The 21,962-nt window shown below is 42.8% G+C and overlaps 1 protein-coding gene across 1 annotated transcript in view; it reads left to right on the top strand.

Moving 5' to 3' along the window:
• Positions 1 to 2,616: 2,616 nt before the first annotated feature.
• GABRG1 (gamma-aminobutyric acid type A receptor subunit gamma1) overlaps positions 2,617 to 21,962 on the top strand; it is a 60,667-nt gene continuing 41,321 nt past the window's right edge. The window contains exon 1 of the mRNA XM_062642397.1: positions 2,617 to 3,053. Within this exon, the coding sequence (XP_062498381.1) occupies positions 2,749 to 3,053 (305 nt within the window). The 5' untranslated portion in view covers positions 2,617 to 2,748. The remainder of the gene's footprint in view (positions 3,054 to 21,962) is intronic.

Below are 21,962 nucleotides of genomic sequence, written 5' to 3'. Positions count from 1 at the left end.
TTTCTCGGCAGAAGCCGTTCTGGTCTGGGCCCCTTTAATAAAAACAGCAGTTTAAATCCTACAGCTTTGCTTGTACATTAAACATTGTTTAATTTGCTCTTTCTGAGGCGATGCCTAGCAGGCCTGAAATGCCACTGCTGACCCCTTTCTTCACCTCTGTGCTTTGTTGGGTTTTTTTTAAAGACACCCCTCCTACACTCAGTAGAAGATGATTCTAACTGATAATTTAAATATTGCTGTTAGGTCAGCTGTGTCAGTACCAAGTGGCTGATGAGTATCAGGAGGCCTTGGTAACTTACTGTCACCTGGATCAGCATCTCCTCATTTTGACACTCATTTAGGTAATTTCCTCTGTTTTTCTTCAATGTCTTCTTTTCCATTTTGCAGTTTTCCTGTATTGCTTCTTTTGTTCCTTTGAAGCACAGACAATTTGAGATGATTCATTGTCCTTCAAGTTTTCTTCTGTTAGTTAAAGAAGTTTTACTATTTTTACAGGATAGTTTGATTCTCAGTACTTTAACACCTAAGGTTCCTTAAGTATTTTACTTACTAATTAAAAAAAATCATTCTCTAGTTTTGTAAGGGGTAGAATTCTATTTTTTACATTAAAGGAAAATTCAGATTTAGGACTATCTGAAACCAGCTTGTCCTGATATAATCTTGTGTCATTTGAGAAACCTCATAGGTACAAATTTTATTTTAAATTCTTTTCAATGACACTTTAATGTGCCTTAGTAGTCTAAACCCAGAAAAATCAAATGAAAAAAAGTATTTTCGCAGTATCCATGTTACCTGTTATTTTAGCTGTAATCTTCCACCTCTTTCAGTGCTAGCTAGCTGCTGGACCTACACAGGGGTGAAATTAAATGTTTATAAATCAATGCTCCAAGCTGCTTATGTAGAATAAAGATGCCTCGTAATCCTGTAAGTACCCTTAAACTTCTTGCATCAAACTTTCTCAGTATTCATATTAATTGCTTAATTTATTTTAGTGACAGGATGAAATTTTATAGACTAGTAAAGAGTTTTAATGGCTCCATAAACATCAGAATGCAAAGGCATATGAAGTGTTCATTACACATTTTGCAAAATGCGGTAAATTTGACAGTTCAATTCATAAAAAAACCTAAGGATTGTGATTATTTTCAGGGAAAAAAATATGGAGAGGAAGGGACCTGGGAACAGGCTGTGCTTGTTTTCTTGCTGAGGGGGACAGCACTCATATTCCTTGGAGCCAGGGCCACCAGCTGCAGCAGGGGAGCTGCTTCTACACTTACTGTGTAATAAATGGATATTCTCTCCTCTGAGCTCATGTCTTTGCCATCATGATAGGATGCTGCCTGCAGTGTTAATCCACCAATAAAGAGACCTCAGGTCATACACTAATATGTGCTTTTACCTTCTGCCAGTACCCCCAAGGCTGGCTATTAATTTTCAAGTCACTGAATTTTCACTTAATGCACTGCAGCTCTCTGAAGCGTGGTGAGTTCCTTTAACCATTAAAGCGCTATAAGATGTATATATAAAATAACCATATGAAGATGTGTAAAGCAGGAGAGCCCAAACCAAAACACTGCCTTTTGTCGGAATAACCACTGAATGGGGAATTATTTACATTTCTGTGCAGATACATCTTGACTCCGAGAATGACGATGAATAGGATGACTATAAAACGTTTTGCTCCTTATGCTGAGAATCACACAGCACAGGTTACTCTCGGAGTTCCCCGATCGAGAGCTGCAGGCGGGACACTTCCGGGGCCGGGGAGAGATTCAGGGGCCATCCAACCCTGAAGCCGTGCAAGGACATAGGCTCTATTTAGGCGCTAGTCCCAGCGGGACTTTACCGCCGGTCCCAGCGGGAGGGGGCTGCAAGCGTGAAACCTCTGCGCTTCTCCGCCGCCGAGGACGCTTTTCGTGCCTCGGGGTTGTTTTTTTGTTAGGTTTAGGGTGTGGGGGTTTTCTACCTGTTTTCCCCGAAAGAGACAGGAAAACGGAGCAGCAAGGAGGAAAATGAGAAGGGAAGAGGAAAAAAAAAAGGGGGGGGAGGGGGGGAAGGAGGGAAAAAAAAAAAAAATCGATTTGCAGGTTGTAGCAAGCCCCGGCACGTTTCACTTCATAGCGCAGCACCGTGCACCGACCGCTTTCTTCCCCCTTTCCCCCCTGGGGGAGCTCCGCGGCCGCGCAGAACAGCGTGCAGCCTTCGGGCTTGCGCGACTTTCGTTTCTAGGGTGCGCGGAAGTCCCGCGGTTGCACTTGCGCACTGAATATGCCGCCTGCTTCCAGCACAGCTTTGGGGACCATGGCTGGAGGGGTGGGCCCCTTCTCCTGGGGACAGACGAGGGGCCGGAGGGTGCCCCCTTTCCCGCGGCTGGTGCCACCCTCCTCAGAATCGCAGTCGTGCCGGACGCGGGGCCGCGCAGTCCCCCCGGATGCCCGCGCACAACCCGCGGCTCTTCTCCTCCCGCCTGCAGCTCCCCTTTGGCAGGGTCGAGGGGCTGCTTCTCAGACTGCAAGCCACCCTCTCAGTAGCTTTAAAAATACAAAGATTCAAACACATATATACGTAAATACATATTTAACATTCATATTTTTGTATATAAATGAGATTTATCTCCCTCTTTGGATAAAATAGCAAACCAATGCCGCCCTTTCTCCCAAGCATGTTTCCCTTCTAGTAAAGGAGGCTCCACCTCTGCTAGGGATTGATTCGCCCAGCAATTTTTAGGATAATTTATGGAGCAACCTGATGAGCCTATTGGGCGAGTTGCTCGGTTCTTGTAGAGTGGCTTCCTACCTGTTTGGGTGCTTGATTTTTTTATTTAATTTCCCCCTTCCTCTCCCCTCCCCTCCCTCTGCCTGCCGTGTGCCGGTGGGGGGGGGAGAACGGTGGGATTGGCAGGGTCGCTATTCCCCAGCCTCTCCGGAGAAAACTCGGGGACGGGAGAGGGCCTTCCCGCTCATGGATGCGTGGGGGGGGCCCGCTCCCCGCTGGAGCTGCCGCCGCGGAGCCCGGCTGCTGCTGCTGCTGCTGACCGTGCGGCTGGGGAGCGGGTGAGTACAGCTGCGACCCCCGTACCGGCACCGCCAGCACGCTCCCGCCGGGTCTCCGCTACCTGCGCATCTCGCCCCGGGCTGGGGGAAGGGGACGGGGAAGGGACGGGGAAGGGAAGAGGACGGGGACGTGCTACGCGGTAGCCAAACTTAAAATAAGCCCAACAAGGTGCCGGTGCTACGTCGGCGGCTCCAGCGGGCGGCCGCGGGGGAAGCTGGCGACAGCAAAGTAAAAGTTCAGCCGCATCCCACTTGTTCGCTGTGCGAGTTGGTGAGCCCGGGCTCCGCTTGGCGCAGGGAGGGGAAGGCTGGAGCTTAGCTGGGGTGCGGCTGAGGTGCTGCTGGTTTCTCGGCAGGGCCTGGCCCAAGAGCCGGTGCCGGGTGGGGGTACAGTGCTCCCGGTGCCGTTAGTTCCTGACTGTGCAGCGGGGCGTGCTGCACGGCACCGCCTTGAGCCTCCGCATCCTTGGGAGGGAGACGGTGCCGGGCAGCTGCTCAAGTCCCAGAAGTTGGAAACGGGCATTTTGAGGGAGATTTGTAAAATTGATCCGGGGGACTCTGGAGAAACAACAATTTGGTACCGCTGTGTAAATGTGTGATTAGTACCCGTAATAACGAAGAGCAGTCTGATCATTCAACTCCATTAATAATTCAGAGCTAATGTGAACCATTCCACAGGTTATACTCTCATAAAAATCACAAAGCAGCACTGAAAGAGCATTTGACTGTTGCTCAGTGTGACTTTCTTTTTAATGATAGACTAAATTATCATTCTCAGAGGGTATGCAAACGTGTAGTAAAAAAAAACCAAACCCATAAAATGCATTATAGCATCTTTTTAAGTCCATCGTACTTTAGACCCCTTCCCCATACTGAATGATGATTTATCAGTCTGTGTGTATGTGTTGATCTCAGCTCATCTCTCATCTTCAGAAGGCTGCTGTGTTAACCTAGTCAGGAACACTACTGATTGTACTTTTCTTAATCTCTCTGTCTTTTAAAACCTTGGTATGTTATGGAAATGTTTTTTCAGAATCATTGATGCAAATGATACCAGTGCAGCTGTGCATCTTCAGAATGCTTCTTAATGAACATATTGTACCTCAGGTATGAAAGAAATTATCCAGTGGTTTGAGAAAAAAGAATACAAATGCTAATTTGTCAGTCCAAAGGCTTAGTTACAAAGGAGGAGGACTGGCTGGGAAAAAAATAAAGTAATTTTTGTTTGTTTGTTGAAGTGTGGTTGTGATTACAGGACTGGGTGTAGGTTATTACGTATGCATCTCATTAACAGTAGCATTCATAAATAAGTTGGTAAGAAGTCTTCAGGAAGAGCAAGAGGTGACTTACTTGCATTATTTTATTGAACAGCTCAGATAAAATGGAATCTTTGATATAAACATTTGTATATCTGCATCAGCTATTTTCAGGCTGCCTTTCGTTCAGAGGCTACATTGGAAAATGGTGGTTGAGAGATTTTTCTCTTTTGCTACTTTTTTTTTTTTCAAGTGACCGTAATGTTTTTCAGATGCTGATTCTCTGGTATATAGTGCATTACAACTCAGGGGTGTTCACAGAGATCTCAAAAGCTCTAGCACCCTTTAGCAGCCTGCCACAAAGTAGGATGGAAATGCTATTTTTCTGCCTTTTCAATTCCTTTCTGTAGTTTCAGCCCAAGCTTTTCCTTGATGTTCAAACTAAAACACAGAAGTAATGCTTTTCTGAAGAATAGACCATATTGCACCAATTCTGTGGTTTTGTTTTTGTTTTTTTCCCTGAAAACACCTTGCATGAGCCAACCCACCTTTTCAACACATACTTTTGCTGGTATGCGTTTATACACAAAGTACCTTGCATGGAGTATGAGTAAAGTTACTTAATGCATGGAGCTAGAACCTAAGCAAGCACACTGAATGTTGAGTCCAACCAAGAGTTTATCCGTTTAATGTACTGCCCCCAGACATGTAGTGTGACATTAGACTGAACTTCACCAGAGGCATTCACTGCAGTTAAACTCTGTCCCATAAACCAGTTGTCTTCCCCAGTTGTGCACATGAAGCACAAACAGACCAGAATATTGAATGCACTTGATGTCACTTTGTGAGACAGTATGTTGAAGTACTGGTGTTTTTTTTTTTTGTCCATAGTTGACATCACTTCTGTAGCAGAAACTGGAGTGTGAGCCTTTCTACAAGGTATGTGCAGGAAAAGAGTAGTTAGCGAGCAGTCACTTCAGTCCTAAATGTTCAGCAAAGTCATTATTCTTGTTTAACTCCAGTAAACAGATAATTCATAGGGAGAGCATAAGAGCTGACAATATAATTAATTTTATTTCCTTAATTCTAATCATACAGGTGCAGTGTAACTAGAACATTTCTTCTGGTTTATACTGCTTTAAATGGTATGTGCTGGTCAGCATGCCTAGTAGTATATTGTAAGCTTAATTTTTGGCCATATTCTCCTTTTAGTTTTGTAACCTTATGTTCTAAAAAGCAGTTCTAAATGACCTGTTGCAGTGTAACTGTCAGCAGGTGCAAATATCAATTAATATTTTCTTTTTCATTTCAAAGTATCTCTTAGTTAAATACTTACATAATGTGGCCTACATTTTCTTCTCATATGAATTCCTGGATGAGAGTTAAGCCTTTCATAACAATATGGGTTTCTTTGTGCTTGATAATAGTGATTTACTGTTTCATTTGAACATCTATGATGTTTATTCATTATTATCCTCACTCTTACACGATTTGTTCACAACGTGACAGTGAATAACTTGTAATTTAGCAGTGCCAGTGTTTTAAAAGTTTATTTTTTAAAAAAGTTTATTAATATTTTCTTTTGTTACTGTAAAGTTTAATGAGACATAACTATTGAGAAATACTTATATTCTTTGCACATAACTTTCTTACAATGGATTCAAAGGAAGCCTTCAGGCCATGGCAGTCCATTAGAAAAAGGGCTCTTACAGCAAATTGAGTTACATTTTCAACTACTTTTAACTTTATGCTTGTTAAATATGCCTGATATTTAATAAGAGGTATCAAAGGTGCTTGCTGCCAATTCAGGCCTTTCTGAGCTGGATAGAAAGGTTACAGGTGAACACTTGTTGACTTTGGTCAACTTTTTTCTGGATACGTAAGTCTGGCCACAGTGTAAGTTACCAGGCAATTGGCAGATCTATGATTTTTCTTCAAAGCTGTAGAGGAATTGTGATAATCTGATTAGAATACAACACCTAGATTCTATGGCCACTAGGTAGGACTACTTAAATGGACATGGCATATGCACTTTTTGAAGGTGAGCTGCCTTGGCTTGTACTGTCATATATATACATATATGATTGATGGCCTGGCTACGCGAGTGAAGATTTGGGAAGGGCTTTAACCATGCTTACTGCAAGCACGATGACCAAAGGCATGTGGGATATGCAAATCTGGTTGGAGCAGAATTCACCAAGCGCTGGATTGTTCACCCGCTAATAGGGAACGTGTGCTGGGATATACATATATATACACACTAAAAAAGCCATGAATGTTGAATGTGCAGGAGATCAAAGGTGAGCATCTCCCAAGATGGGCAAAGAGCCATTTTAGCAGTACCACTTATAAAAGAAGAGTACTAGAACTTTAGTTACTTCTTTAGCCCTTTCTTGCACCACATACTCAATTGAGCTTGTACTTTGGTAAAATAACTATCATAACTTATTTGGTAAAAAGCAGTAGAGAGAAAGTGGTAATTATAAATGACAGTATAAATGTCAGCACACTGACAGGGACCTTTCAAATGATGGTTGATGAAAGTAACACTAATTTTTATTCCTTCACCATTTCTGTGAATGGTAATATTTTGTAAGGAGAAATTCAGATGCAATTGAATTAACCTGGAGATGACATGGGAGTCCCAGTTTTGCATTTTTTACACATGCAAAGGCTTTTAATAACACTGAAAATAGTGTGGTGAGTTCAGTGGCCTACTGGCCTATGTAAAAACTTGATCTACATATCTAAACTTAAAATGGTAAATCGTGTAACAATACTGAACTATTGGAAGTAACTGGAGAGACTAGAAAGGTCATCAGGAATTGACCAGAACAGAACCTTCTTCAAAGAAGAGGAAAATCTGAAGTGTTATGACAAAGATGGAAAGAAGTAGTTTCTAAAACATGCTTTCATTGGTGGATGTGCAAGTCAGTGGGGTCTGTTGTGATAATCAGTCTGTTACCAGAATAAACAAAATTAGAGATTTTACCCTGGCTTGTGCATCAGGTTTGTTGCTTCTGTATAACTGTAAGTCCCTGCGTAGAAGTATTGTACAGTATTTCTAGTCTGTAGTTTCTCTGGCTTCTAGCCAGTGGATCTCGTGCCTTCTGCTAGGTGAAAAAGCCTGATTTTTTTTTAATTTTTAATTTTTTTTTTCCCCTCAGTACCACCCCCTACAGCTGGCTCAGCCGCTGGATCCCATGTCCATCTCTTCATGGGGAAATCCAGGTCTTGTTTTGTATCTCTGGTTTGTGCAGGGCAGCCTCAGGGTGCAGACCATGGCTGTCGCTGCTCTTCAGGAGTGGAGTGTGGTCTGCAGCCATCTGCTTTTTAACACAGCGGATGTTATCATCAGAACTCTTCCTTGCCCTTATGTGCCTCTGCCAAGTTTTGCCTTGACATGAACTCAGAGCACCTCGAATGAATCCTGAAAATTCTTACAGAAAATCAGCAGTTTGGTCAGAAACCACCCTGATGCTGCCTTTCTCTTTCCAGATTAGTCTTTCATAATATGTTGTAAATTACTTGCTCAGAGAAACCTCCTCACCTCTTGGAAATGAGAAGCTGCAGTGCAGTTGTATGCCTAGCAGTTGCTGCAGGATAAATAATCTAGTCCAAAATGAAAGTTTTATACAAATGTGTCACAACTGGAGATACTCTACACAAAGTGGAAATTCCCATTGAATTGGCTTTATTCATACTACAGTTACACTAACTACTACTAGAAGTATTTCCCTGGTATACTGTACCAACTTCATCAACAGCTTACATTTTCCTTTCAGAAAAGTACTTAAGCTACTTATATTTCTTAAGAAAATACTGAATTCTTTGTTTAACCGTTTGGTAAACCCTTTTAAACTTTTCTTTGAAGAACAGACCTCAAAAATGGGTAGATTATATAAATATTAGCCTTATTAATGGCAGGTATGGCATATTACTTCCCTACTACTACTTCATAATACTGAGATAATCTATCCCAGGATTAGCTCTGGTACTGCTCTGTTTCTTTTTGCTTTCTGCCTTGATCCTCAAATTCTTTTCCATGTCACTACATTCATCTCTGGTAAGGTGTGAATGGCTAATTCTGTGTTTCTACATTTATATGCAATTACTTTTTTTATTTTTGGGAAGATGGACATAGTAAATAAGAAAGATCTAAGGTAACATGTGATCCATCCCTTTGGGTTAAATTATTTGAGGTCTTAAATAGATCATTAGTTCTTTAATATGGTTTTCTACTTATTTAAGGCAGTGTACCATGAGGGATTAAGTAGTAGTATTCTTATTAATTTAATATTATGGTCCAATTTATCTTTCAGAATAAAGTTTGGCTTGATGGAATTTACATTAGGTAAAAGTTATAGTATTAAGTGGCTAACTGCCGTAGTAAGTCATGACAACCTTTTTTCTTCATTGTTCAATGCCATAGTTAGATGGCAGAACAAGAGATATAGTTGTTTTAAAGATAAAGTAGCCTCAGTATTTTCCCTGGGCAAGAAAGATACTTGACCTCACCATCAGCCAGCCATTGAATACATACTGGACTGTATGGGACCTGCTGCAGATGAGCTGTGGGTCTTACCAATTAAGGCCATGCAACTGATGGCCTGGAGGTTCCATCCAGCAGGGAACAACTTTGACAGCCATGAATTTTAGTTATCATCTGACAAGAGGTGGAATACTCCTGTTGTGAAAGATATATGTTATCTTTAATGCACAATAAGTTACAGTGGAGGAGACAGATTTTGCTTGCAGAGAGAGCGAACAAGCTCTTTATTACATGGTTTAGTTATTTACATTAGCCCTTACAGACTATATTCACCTCTTTGTACAATTACTCACTAATATCACTGACATTTAGATTAGTCCATATGGCTTAATGACAGCTAGACTATAATTTCAGCAGAACCCATTCACAGAACCATTGAATCATAGAATAGTTAGGGTTGGAAAGGACCTTAAAGATCATCTAGTTCCAACCCCCCTGCCATGGGCAGGGGTACCTCACACTAAATCATGTCACTCAAGGCTCTGTCCAGCCTGGCCTTGACTGCTGCTAGGGATGGAGTGTTCACAACTTCCTTGGGCAGCCCATTCCAGTGCCTCACTGCCCTCACAGTAAAGAACTTCCTCCTTATATCCAGTCTAAACTTTCCCCTGTTTAAGTTTTAACCCATAACCCCTTGTCCTATCACTACAGTCCCTAGTGAAGAGTCCGACTCCAGCACGCTTGTAGGCCCCCTTCAGATACTGGAAGGCTGCTATGCTTTCTTAGCCTGTCTTCATACGGGAGGTGCTCCAGTCCCCTGATCATCCTCGTGGCCCTCCTCTGGACTTGTTCCAACAGTTCCATGTCCTTTTTATGTTGAGGACACCAGAACTGTACACAGTACTGCAAGTGAGGTCTCACGAGAGCAGAGTAGAGAGGCAGGATCACCTCCTTCGACCTGCTGGTCACGCTCCTTTTGATGCAGCCCAGGATACGGTTGGCTTTCTGGGCTGCAAGCATACACCAAAGCTGGCTCATGTTCATTTTCTCATCAGCCAGCACCCCCAGGTCCTTCTCCGCAGGGCTGCTCTGAATCAGTTCTTTGCCCAGGCTGTAGCTGTGCCTGGGATTGCTCCAATGCAGGTGTAGGACCTTGCACTTGTCATGGTTAAACTCCATAAGGTTGGCATCAGCCCACCTCACAAGTGTGTCAAGGTCCCTCTGGATGGCATTCCTTCCCTCCAGCCTATCAACCGAACCACAGAGCTTGGTGTCATCGGCAAACTTGCTGAGGGCGCACTCAATCCCACTGTCCATGTCAGTGACAAAGATGTTGAACAAGACTGGTCCCAACACCGATCCCTGAGGGACGCCTCTCGTTACTGGTCTCCAGCTGGACATTGAGCCATTGACCCCAGTGATACTTCTCTTTTTGTCATTTCCTTGTTATTTTAGTTGTGTGGGTTTTTTTCTATAATTTTAAGCCAGATTCACCTGCATGTCACAATTATGGTGCATAGTTCAGTGCAAGTCTCTGGTTTTGTTGCTACTTCTGTCTGTACATACTTCTTTACCTCCTGCTTACATGTGTACCAGAAGCTGGAAGTATTTCAAATAAGCTTGTTTTTATGAAGGCCTGCAGTAGATTACCTGAAGATTTTGCAGGAAGTATGCAATGAATTGGGTTAGAACAAATGTTCACATGAATATGTTGAAATAGCAGCAGTATAAATAACCAAAAATGTCTTATTAAGGAGAGCTAATTCTATCTATTTCTTGAGATGATGGTGACATTTTAAGGTAGAAACCTAACAAAGTTGAAAGTGGACTTTGCAAGTTGAGGAATATTTTAGTGACTGTGGGATGGCATTTAATTAACGTAGCAGCTTTTTATTGAGGTTATGGTTCTCAGCATTCATTTATGTTAGATTTGTTTTAAGTCTAGTTCCACTGTGGAAAGTGTTTTTTGGATCAAACCCATCAACAATGTATCAGCCCATTCTGAACTCGATGACAATTAACCTTTCTTCAGTCAAGTGTAGATAGAGATCTGCAGTCTCTGGAGAGGGGTGCTGACATGTGGCACATGGATTTATGTGTGCCTGTCTTTGTGTGATGATCCTAGTCTGAAACTCCCAGGACTACCATGGTGGTTAGCACATGTTTCAGGTATCCAGAGAGGTTATGCTTTTTCATCATCATGCTCTTCCTTAGGAGTTTAGGTATATTTGTGTGCTTTATTTAATACCATTTATTCCTTTTCAGTTATATTTACTTAGGCTCTATAAATTGCTATCATTATTTTTTTTATTTTCTTCTCTGAGTCTTCATTCATTTCCTGCTGTGTGCTCTGGATGAACAGTGGCTGTTTACATTTTAATTACTTGATTGCATGGTCTGGCCAAAACCCACAAAGAAAGTAAAACTTACCAACTGAGAAGATAAGATTTACCAGTTTACATTTCTAGGTTTTGTTAAGAATCTATCTGAAATAAATCTCCCTAAGAATTTTAGAAGGTTTATACTTCAGTTTCAGTCAAGGCAGTACAGATTGTGCTAAGGACTATAATATCCTGATAAATTTGGTTTTTGTTTTTTTTTTTTGTTGTTGCATGCAATAGCTGGAAGGTTTACCTTGGAAGATATTTTGTTGAGGAAGATATATTTATCTAAAAATGTTACGACAAAATGCTCTTGATCTCTTATGATTAAAACATAGTTGGCGTAAGGGCCCGTACTAATTTTTCAGCTAGAATTAGAAATGTTTGTACTAGAAAAAAGGAAGGACATACTGAAGATAATAGGGACTTTCAAGTACTTTCCTAGGCAAGATGTGTTTTAAGATATTGTAGTAATGATTTTCTCGGAACAGGGAGAGGTGTACTTACACTGTGAATGTGGGTGTTATGATCAATATAGTACCCACTTCTTGTAAGCCAAAACAAATAACATGCCACACATTCTGCAAGTTTGCAATCAGAATGTGGAATAATTGATGTGAAGAAAGAGGAGTGAAAAATGTGTCCTATTTCCTCACTTGTCTGCGGTGGAGCAAGAACTGCTCAGGGCAGCAGGAATATTAGTGTAGCTTTTCCTGAAGACAGTAGACTTTTTTCCCCATATTGAAAGATTGTTTTTACCAAGTTCGTATGTTTGCAGCCAGGGTTGCTGTTCTGAGGTAGCTGTGGGGATGGGTTGACAGCGATGTTATAAAATTCATCAACGATGAATGCTATATCCTGCAGCTGGGTGGGAAGGTCCCCTCAGCAGCATGGGCCGGGGACAAGCTGGCTGGGGAGCCGCTCTGCCAAAAGGGACCTGGAGTTCCTGGAGGACAGCATGGCACCTGAGCAGCAGTCTCCTGGTCTGTGTGACCAGGTGCATGCTCAGAAGGTTGAGGGAAGTGATCGCCTCAGCACTTGTGAAACCGCATGTAAGTACTGCATTCAGTCTTGGGTTTAAACTGGAGGCAGCTCAGCAGAGGGCTACTAAACTGATCAGGCTGGAGCACTTGCCCTGTGAGGAGAGGGCTGTTCAGCCTGGAGAATAAATGGCTTTTTGGGGGACCCAACAGTAGCCCCCATCACTTACAGGGAGGCAATCAAGAAGACAGAGATGGGCTCTTTGAGGTGGTGCCTGGTAAGAGGATGAGGAATAATGGTGATGAATTGCAACAGGGGAAATTCCAACTGGGTATAAAGAAAAAAATTCAATGTGAAGATAATTAAACAGTGGAATAAGTTGTCCAGTGAGGTTGTGGGATCCCTGTCCTTGGAATTTTCAAAGACCAGATGGGAGAAAGCTCTAAGCATCCTGGTCTGAATTCTGTATTACCCTCCTGTGAGTAGAAGTCAACTTCATAAGATCCCTTCTAAATTTTATGATTCTGTGGAAAATGTCAGGAATCAGCTTGTTTGTTTTTTTTTTCTTTTTTCTTTTTTTTTCTTTTTTTTTTTTTGTAGGATTTGCTATCTTGTGCAAGGTTCTTGTTCTCTATTGTATGGCATAAGAGAGGGATGCAGAAACAGGTAGTTATCTCCATCAGATTTATAAAACTGGAAGAATATTTTTGTGATCACATATGGAGGTAAAGAACTGTTTTTACGAAGATAGTCAAAATAAGATCACTGTACTAATCAAGGTGAATATGTCTGAGAATCTAGCAGTTCTGAACTGGCACAGAATATTACCTGTATTTAGATAGAGAGAGAAGAGGAAAATTTTTAATTGATTTCTGGACTGCAACTTGATAGGAGTAGGGGCAGCAGTTATGTGATCATAGCAGATCGATATTTGGATGAACTTTCAAGGAGAGAAAGTTAACTCTGTATTGTATGAGAAGATTGATGGATAAAATCTGATGCTTTGAGTACAGATGATAATTTTTTTGAGGTCTTTAAAAAACATTTGAATTAATAACAAATTTGACCTATGCCTTTCAAATCGTATGTGGCATTATCTGAAAGTTGACTTGGAGAAAAGCAATTTGTGTGGCTCTCAGAACAAAATTATTGTACTGGAATACCTGTTCTTAACATTAAAAAATCACATTTCTATAAATGTTCTTTGCAGCTTTTGCCTTTGTCAAGTATTCAAATGTTATATATGGTTATATTGTTCAGCAGTTTCTCTTTGGATTAGTTTTTATTATATTAGTATCACAGAGATGTTGAAGATCATTTTATAAGAAATGTGATAATGCTTTTAAGTGAAGGTCTTGCTGGGACTAAAATTAATTGTACTGAAGTTATTGTGTGTGGGAGAAAATGTTTCATATCTTTCAGAGATGTACTTCAAAGCGGTAATGACTCAAAAGATCTTGAACACCTGATGCTTGTGATATGTATTAAGATATCACAAGTTTGATAGTCTAAACACTCAGCTATGCAGGCAACACTGTTAAAGGGAATGAACAGCCAGGGTACCAGCTTTAATTCTGTTAGTGTTATAATTGTTCTTTTTTTTCTTTTAGCAAAACTTTACTTATTAAATACTAAGTGAACTGCTTTATGTAATTTGCCCTAAAACTCTGATGTGTCTTTGTCCTGGGTTCAGCAGTAGCAGTCATTTTTCCCCTTCTTGGTAGCTGGTGCAGTGCAATGTTTTGACTTTCAGCTCGGGAACAGAGCTGATAACAAGCGATGTTTTGGTTTGGCCAACAACTTTGTGAGCCTCTTGCTCTGCCAGGGAGGAGGGGAAGCCAGGAGGAAGAAGAGACAGGACACCTGACCCAAACTGACTAAAGAGGTATTCCATACCACAGCACGTCATGCCCAGGATGTAACTGGGAGTTAGCCGGAAGGGCTGGGAGACTGAGGGGTTGGAGGAGGTATCGGTTGGAGCTTGGTCGGGGTTGGGGGGCGAGTTATCGGTCGGCTGGTGGTGAGATGATGTATTCTCTTCCCTTGTTATTTCCTTTATCATTGTTATCATTGGTGGTAGCAGTAGTGATTTGTGTTATACCTTAGTTACTAAACTGTTCTTATCTCAACCCGTGGGAGTTGCATTCTTTTCGATTCTCCTCTCCGTCCCTCCGGGAGCAGGGGGAGGGCAAGAAAGGGGGGGAAGTGAGCGAACGAATTACCTGACTGGATTTAAACCACGACAGTCTTTCTGTATAAGAATTTCTAATTTTTCCAAACTTTTCCCTGTGAATTTTTCTGCTGACTTAAGGTCCAGGTTCATCCATTCAGTAAAAACTCAGGAAGGAGAAGGGAAAGAGGAAACAGGGCAGAAAATTATAAATAGCCAGACAAATAGTGAGTTTAGAGAAAGTGACGAGCACAAGACAAAATGTATCAAGAATCAACCTAACAGTATGTGGTAGGTATGATGGAAGAAAGATGTAGGGAATACGTCAAACATACTTCAGTGGGAGAGATACATTTTGACACACAAAAGAATATGCCAAATTCTGGCAAGGCAGAAGAAGAAGGAAATAGATTGGTAAAATCATCTGAGGTAGAATGGTGGGGGAGGAAGAGGGGGAAGAGAAAAAAGATTTTTGTTAACAGTGTCTAAATGGGTTTGGGAAGGATGAAGATGAAGGAATACAACGTGAGTGACTATATCACACAGGATTCAGAAGAGCAAGTAATGCTTTCTGTAGGCGTATTTTCAGTAGCTGCATTTGTTTGCTTGCAGTTGCACTTATTTTCCCATGATTTTCTGAGATGAATAAAGCATATCAGTGAATAAGCTGATGATGAAATGCAAAAGAGAGTTCATTTCTGCAGAAGTGCAATAGAACTGATGAGTATGAAGTCAACCATCAAGTTTGGAAGATAATCTTGAGAGCTACTGACAGCTAGCAATGGAAGTAAGCTTTCAAGAGAATCTTTTGACGAAAAATGTAATTGTGTCCTGTTCTAGCAGTCGTGACTAATGTAGTCCTGCTGCTGTTGCTGCTACTGAAAAGAAGTAATATTTGAGTTATGTGCAGAAGTCCTAATCCTTTTTCAGCTTCTGAAGGATCCTACAGTCTGTCTCATGCCCTTGTTTTATCCCAGGAATGTCTAAGGAAATATATAAATGTTTTAAATTGCTGACATAAGAGTAATTACTTATTCCTAACATGCTGAAGCTGCGTTTTGCTCTCTCTGTAAGGAATTTTCTTTTGTTCCAGGCACTGCCTAACTTACCACCTTTCTAGAGTTCAGATTTTCTTCTATGCCTCACCTTATGCCTTGTGATTCAAATGACCGAGTACTTGCCTAAGTACTTGCTTTTTTAGCTTCTGAATTGGAATCATCACCAGCCTCTGTACAAAGGTCTGACTCTGGATGTTAGGATGTCAGTGACCTTGTTTTGGTTTTCAGCAATGCTTTAAGGTCTTTTTTTCATGAGTGGAATTTGTCTAGATCAGATGACCTCTGAACTCTTATTGATGGGGCCATGAAGTATACTTTTTTATCACATGAAAACATGTCATGTTTGGTGTTCTGGAGTAAGCTAGTCACTGGTTAGACGTCTGATTGGTTGGAAACCTTCCGTGGAAACCTTGTGTGTCTCAATTGACTTCTAAGGAAGCATTGGTTAAATGCAGTATTTTGACAAACCTCTGAAACTGAATTGTTGCTAACAGAGTGATCTCCTGTTTATAATTTGGGAAACGTTAACATTTTGTCTGAAAGTTGAGAGAAATTTAAGTACCGGAAAATAAAGTTTAAATTATATTACACTTAGGCAAATAACATAAATACAGCATGCTGGGATGCACAGCCAGTTGAATAACAGCTGTCTTAAGGCATGTTTTGTGATTTAGGTAAGTGTCTCTCTGCCTACCCTCGTATCAGTAGAACTCTCAAAGAAACTTCTTTTGGCTGCTGTTGGAGAAGATGCTCAGCTAAATGAACTAACGGACCAAGTATTATTTTCATTTGCTTGTGTAAGGTAAAAAGAAAAATGCAGGGGAAATTCAGGTTGAATATAAGGAAGAAGTTCTTTACTGTAAGGGTGGTGAGGCACTGGAATGGATTGCCCAAAGAAGTTGAGTGCTCCATCCCTGGCAGTGTTCAAGGCCAGGCTGGAGAGAAGCTTGGGCAATACGGTCTAGTGTGAGACATCCCTGCCCATGGCAGGAGCGGTGGAACTAGTTGATCTTAAGGTCCTTTCCTTTCCTAACTATTCTATGATTCTGTGTTCCTTTCAGCTCTTTCAGTATAGAAATTATCTGAAGCACTGACTTTCCTTCTTATTTATTTATTAAACGATCATTAGAGTATTCCTTGTATGGAAGGAAGACTTTGTCTCCAAACAGACAAGGCTACTGTGCAGGGTCAGTTATCCCTCACGGCCACTGAGGGCTTGACTGAGTTGCTTGTGCACAGGCATAAAGTGTCAGTGGAGATAACTTAAGGTTCACTGCTGTCCTGGGTTCAGCAGTAGCAGTCATTTTTCCCCTTCTTGGTAGCTGGTGCAGTGCTGTGTTTTGACTTTCAGCTTGGGAACAGAGCTGATAGTGATGTTTTGGTTTGGCCAAGGACTTTGTGAGCCTCATGCTCTGCCAGGGAGGAGGGGAAGCCAGGAGGAAGCAGAGACAGGACACCTGACCCAAACTGACCAAAGAGGTATTCCATACCACAGCACGTCATGCCCAGGATGCAACTAGGAGTTAGCCGGAAGGGCTGGGAGACTGCAGGGTTGGAGGAGGTATCGGTCAGAGCTTGGTCGGGCTGGGGGGGCGAGTTATCGGTCGGCTGGTGGTGAGATGATGTATTCTCTTCCCTTGTTATTTCCTTTATCATCGTTATCATTGGTGGTAGCAGTAGTGATCTGTGTTATACCTTAGTTACTAAACTGTTCTTATCTCAACCCGTGGGAGTTGCATTCTTTTCGATTCTCCTCTCCGTCCCTCCGAGAGCAGGGGGAGGGCAAGAAAAAGGGGGGGAAGTGAGCGAACGAATTACCTGACTGGGTTTAAACCATGACAGTTCTTTTGGCGCCCAACGTGGGGCACGAAGGGTTGAGATAACGACAGATTTGACTGGATTAATACTCACTCATCACAATGCTGATTTATTGGCTCTCAGAGTTGTTTCTCTTGATCTCACAGCTTCAGAATGTTGTAACTTACGTAGAGCCGGTATTTGCTGTGATAGTGTTTATCAAGTATGGGGCCTGGGCTAAGGTTCTTGTCTCACTGTGCTTTATGGCAATGGCTAGTAATACGGGCGGGCTCCAGCAGCAGGGCGGGACGGACGTGACCGTGGACTTGTACCTGGCCGTCCGGCTGCTCTTCACCGTCCTGGCCCTCGCCCTCGCCTCCATCTTTGTGAGGCTGCGGGGAGCCGAGGGGGAGCGGCCCCGGGAGCCGGCGGCAGCCGAACCGGCCCGGGAGAGCGGCCCCGGGGACCAAGCGGCGGCGGGAGCGGGACCGGAGGCCGCGAGGGGACGGCTGCGGGTGGAGGAGGTCGGGGCGGTCGAGGAGAGGAAGGAGGCGGCTGCCGAGCAGCGGGAGGAGGCGGCGGAGGAGCCGAGCCCCGCGGAAGAGCCGGGCCCCGCGGAGGAGCCGAGCCCCGCGGAGGAGCCGAGCCCCGCGGAGGAGCCGAGCCCCGCGGCCGAGCCCAGCCCCGCGACGGCCGAGAGCATTTACCGGAAGCCGCCCGCCGAGCCCCAGGAGGATGCAGGAGACCACGCAGCATTTCCCAGCAAGGCAGAGGAGGAAGAGCTGGACTCAGGAAAAGAGAAGCTGGCGGTGGGAGAGCCGGCAAGCACAGCAGCTGCACCAGCCCCAGTGACAAGCACAGCAGCTACACCAGCCCCAGTGACAAGTACGGCAGCATCGTTTGAGGGTTCTGGAGGTTTTGAATGGCCTTTGGGTATCCTTGGGACCTGCCTGCTGATTGTGATGGGGATCAGCATGTTGGCACACACACAGACTGTGTTCTACCCACAACCATTTTGTCTGATCTCAGAAGTTAAGCAGAGTCAGGTTTGGGCCTTGTCTGGGGTTAGACAACAATATAGCGTGACCAAGAAGTTTTCTCCGAGGCTGGACAGTGATGAGTGGCAGGGTGTGTGGGACAGTATGGGCAAGTATCTAGTCCACTGGGCCCCTCCAGTGCTTTGGAAGCATCGGAGATGGAAGGCAGCTGTATGGAGTCCCCAGCAACAAGCTGCAGAAACTGCTGAAGGGGACAGTGAATTATTTTAAGCCTGGTGGGACCAATGCACTTCAGGCCATCAGAGCAGAGATGCAACACAGAGATGGACTCATGATCGGGGGTGGACTTAGCAATGGACACTATTGCCCAGGTTATTCACGAGTGTGAACACTGCACACAGTCTCTCCTGCTCTGGAAGACTGTTACAAGAGATGGAGCCTGACATGGACCAGATGGACGCAGCAGCTTTATAGGGACTGGTCCATGCACTAAGTTAAGAGTGCACTGAGATAAGAGTGATGGTATATTGAAAATGTGGGATCTGAACATGACGTGAATGGTATGGAATAAGGGGTGGATAATGTCCTGGGTTCAGCAGTAGCAGTCATTTTTCTCCTTCTTGGCAGCTGGTGCAGTGCTGTGTTTTGACTTTCAGCTTGGGAACAGAGCTGATAGTGATGTTTTGGTTTGGCCAAGGACTTTGTGAGCCTCATGCTCTGCCAGGGAGGAGGGGAAGCCAGGAGGAAGCAGAGACAGGACACCTGACCCAAACTGACCAAAGAGGTATTCCATACCACAGCACGTCATGCCCAGGATGCAACTAGGAGTTAGCCGGAAGGGCTGGGAGACTGCAGGGTTGGAGGAGGTATCGGTCAGAGCTTGGTCGGGCTGGGGGGGCGAGTTATCGGTCGGCTGGTGGTGAGATGATGTATTCTCTTCCCTTGTTATTTCCTTTATCATCGTTATCATTGGTGGTAGCAGTAGTGATTTGTGTTATACCTTAGTTACTAAACTGTTCTTATCTCAACCCGTGGGAGTTGCATTCTTTTCGATTCTCCTCTCCGTCCCTCCGAGAGCAGGGGGAGGGCAAGAAAAAGGGGGGGAAGTGAGCGAACGAATTACCTGACTGGGTTTAAACCACGACAACTGCCCAGTCTATACTGCTTCTCCGTAAGTCTATGTTTCCTCATAAATCGACTCCACTTGGAGGACTGGGTACCCTTGGGTATGTTGGGTGGGAATAGGAGCCTGGGAATGGTCAACTAAATTGATTATTAGCTGTGTTTAAATACTCCCACCTGTGCTATGCTGTGTACTTCTCTGTGTAATACTTTGATATGCATGGTGCGAACAGCAGTTGGAGCTCTCACTGTATACTATTTTTTTTTTCCCAATGCCTTAGATAACCTGACTGATGTTAATTGCAACTTACAGCTCATTTGATTGTTTTTTCTCATAGTTAAACAAAGACCTGTGATATTAAAGTCTGAAGATGGTCATGGTGTTCAAAAGACTTATTTAGTCATTAGTCACTTGTGCTCAGGGATTTATTAGTCATGGTAATGTCTCCAATTAGTTGAAGGACAGAGAGCATTATTAGGGCACCTTTTGCCCAATTATTGTTAACTGTATACATGGAGTTTACTGTTGAGCTTATGAGGCTATAGCTGAAGTGTTACAATAACAAGCATGTAAAGAAGTAAGGTCTCTTTCCTGTTTATAAGATCATTAAAACCAGGATTATACCTGCAGTAATAGATGTAAACTAGCATCGTGCCATGGAACAAAAATGTTTTCATGGTTTGTGTCATATTTTTGTTCTAAATCATCATAGAATCATAGAACAGTTAAGTTTGGAAAGGACCTTAAGATCATCTAGTCTCAAGACATTCTGAAAAAGACATACTGAGTGAACTTTGTTGGGAAAAAAAAACATATTTTACAGTAAATGGAGACAGTGTATAGTGTCATAACCTTTACATAAACATAGAAAGGAAAAGAATTCCTCTTCAGTTAAGTTTGTCTTTCTTCCTGGGGTTGTGAGAGAGAGAGGGGAAAGTGCTGTTGTTAAAGTGAGAGTGATTAATTGTCATTAATCTTTATGGGTGTGTTATTTTAACTGCAAAGAAGTAGAAAGCTGCTCAGCCCAAGTAAATGTGTCACTAAGTATTTGAGCAACACACCTGAATTTGACATTATCTGGTTTGGAATGAAGTTTGCTTTCTTCTGCCTTCTACCCTATTCCAAGTTCTGGAGATAAAACTGTCCTTTGCAATGTGAGACACACAGAAACTTGGGTGAAAGGCCAACAGTTTTGAACCATCTTGTTTTCCAGCATGAGAATGTTTCTTAAGGAACACGGTCTAGAGACCTTTATTAGATGTTGATAGCGCCATCTCAGCTGATCTTGCTGACAATTTAAATCTGCAGAGATTTCTACCTTTGAAACAAAGTAGTTCAAGCCTGTCTACTGTGACAAAGATTAGTAGTTCAGATTCCAAGAAATTAATATGTCCACAGCGTCTCTTCCCTGATCTGTGTGAGTCTGGGTATTCTTTTGGGAGATATTTGTGCAACTCCCCCCAAAACATCTGGATTGAGAATTCAAGCTGGCAGGTGTTGTGTTCTCAATTTCATTGGAGGGCGTAAAGAGGACTTTCTGTAAATTATGGTCACTTCCTTTTTCCAGCCAGCATCATTCCTTTCTTAGCTCAGTGCTGTGGCAGCACGTTGGTGATTATGGCTTAGAAATCAAAAGTGTATCAGCACTGCAGAGATGCATGCTCATCTTGGGCGCATTTTAAAGAAGAAGATGAGTTAATCACAGTCAGTCATCTCTGAAATGGCCAGTAAGATAGGAACAGAGAGAGTAAGAATAGCTCCTTTCACTGTGTAGAACAGTGATAGTCTGGTGCCTTCACATTTGGTTACATTAATTCCTAATTTGTATTAATTCCTTTGCTAGTTTAGTTAATGGATTAGTGAACTGCAAGCTCTTATTAACCTACCAACTTGTGTGGAAGTCTAGTGTATTTCTATTCTAGCAGTTGTCACTTTTTTAATGTATTGTGTTTTCTAGATAAAACCAGGTAGTTCTGTGTAAATACGAAATGGATGTTTTAAGACTCTTGTCAGACACTACGAAATGTTGCCTTTAATAGAAGTACCCCTTAAATGAATTTAGCTAGCTGTGGCTGGTAAAGCGGTTGGATGTCAGGATGGATTTTTTTCACTCTCTCCCTGGAACTGCATTATTAATAGCTTTCTGTAACCTGAGACCAGGTTGTTCAGAGAGGTTGTGCATTTCCGTCCTTGCAGCTCTGCAAGACCCAACCTGGTTAAGCTCTGAGCAACCTGCTGTGACCTCATAGCTGGCCCTCCTTTTAGCAGGAGGCTGGACTAGAAACTTCCCATGATCCCTTCCACTGGAGTTGTCCTGTGAATCTATAAATAAAATTAAAAACTCCAAAAAGTCAAGATCTTTGAGTGACTGCAGGTGAAGGTATCATGGTTGTAAGTCCTCTTGGGTTTAGGTGGGAATGGCATGACCTCTTATACTTTTAATTTTTGCTAAATCTGTGCTGTTCTTAATAGGAGTGCGGAAAGAACATTGAAGCAGGAGAAAGTTGTGTCACCATCACTTAAAATTCTCTGCAAACAATTGGTCTGATCCTGAGAGTCAGGTACCTTGGCTCTGTACAAAACTGTGGTAGTTTCACTGTACTTTCTGCTCTTTGTGGAATGGACAAAAAAAAAGGAAGAAAATGTTGGTTTC

Source organism: Pezoporus occidentalis, unplaced genomic scaffold (assembly GCF_034315485.1).
Source record: "Pezoporus occidentalis ecotype Australia unplaced genomic scaffold, CSIRO_AGI_Poc_V1 ctg71, whole genome shotgun sequence".
Taxonomy (NCBI): Eukaryota; Metazoa; Chordata; class Aves; order Psittaciformes; family Psittacidae; genus Pezoporus; species Pezoporus occidentalis.
This window is presented reverse-complemented; position numbering and strand designations above follow the sequence as displayed.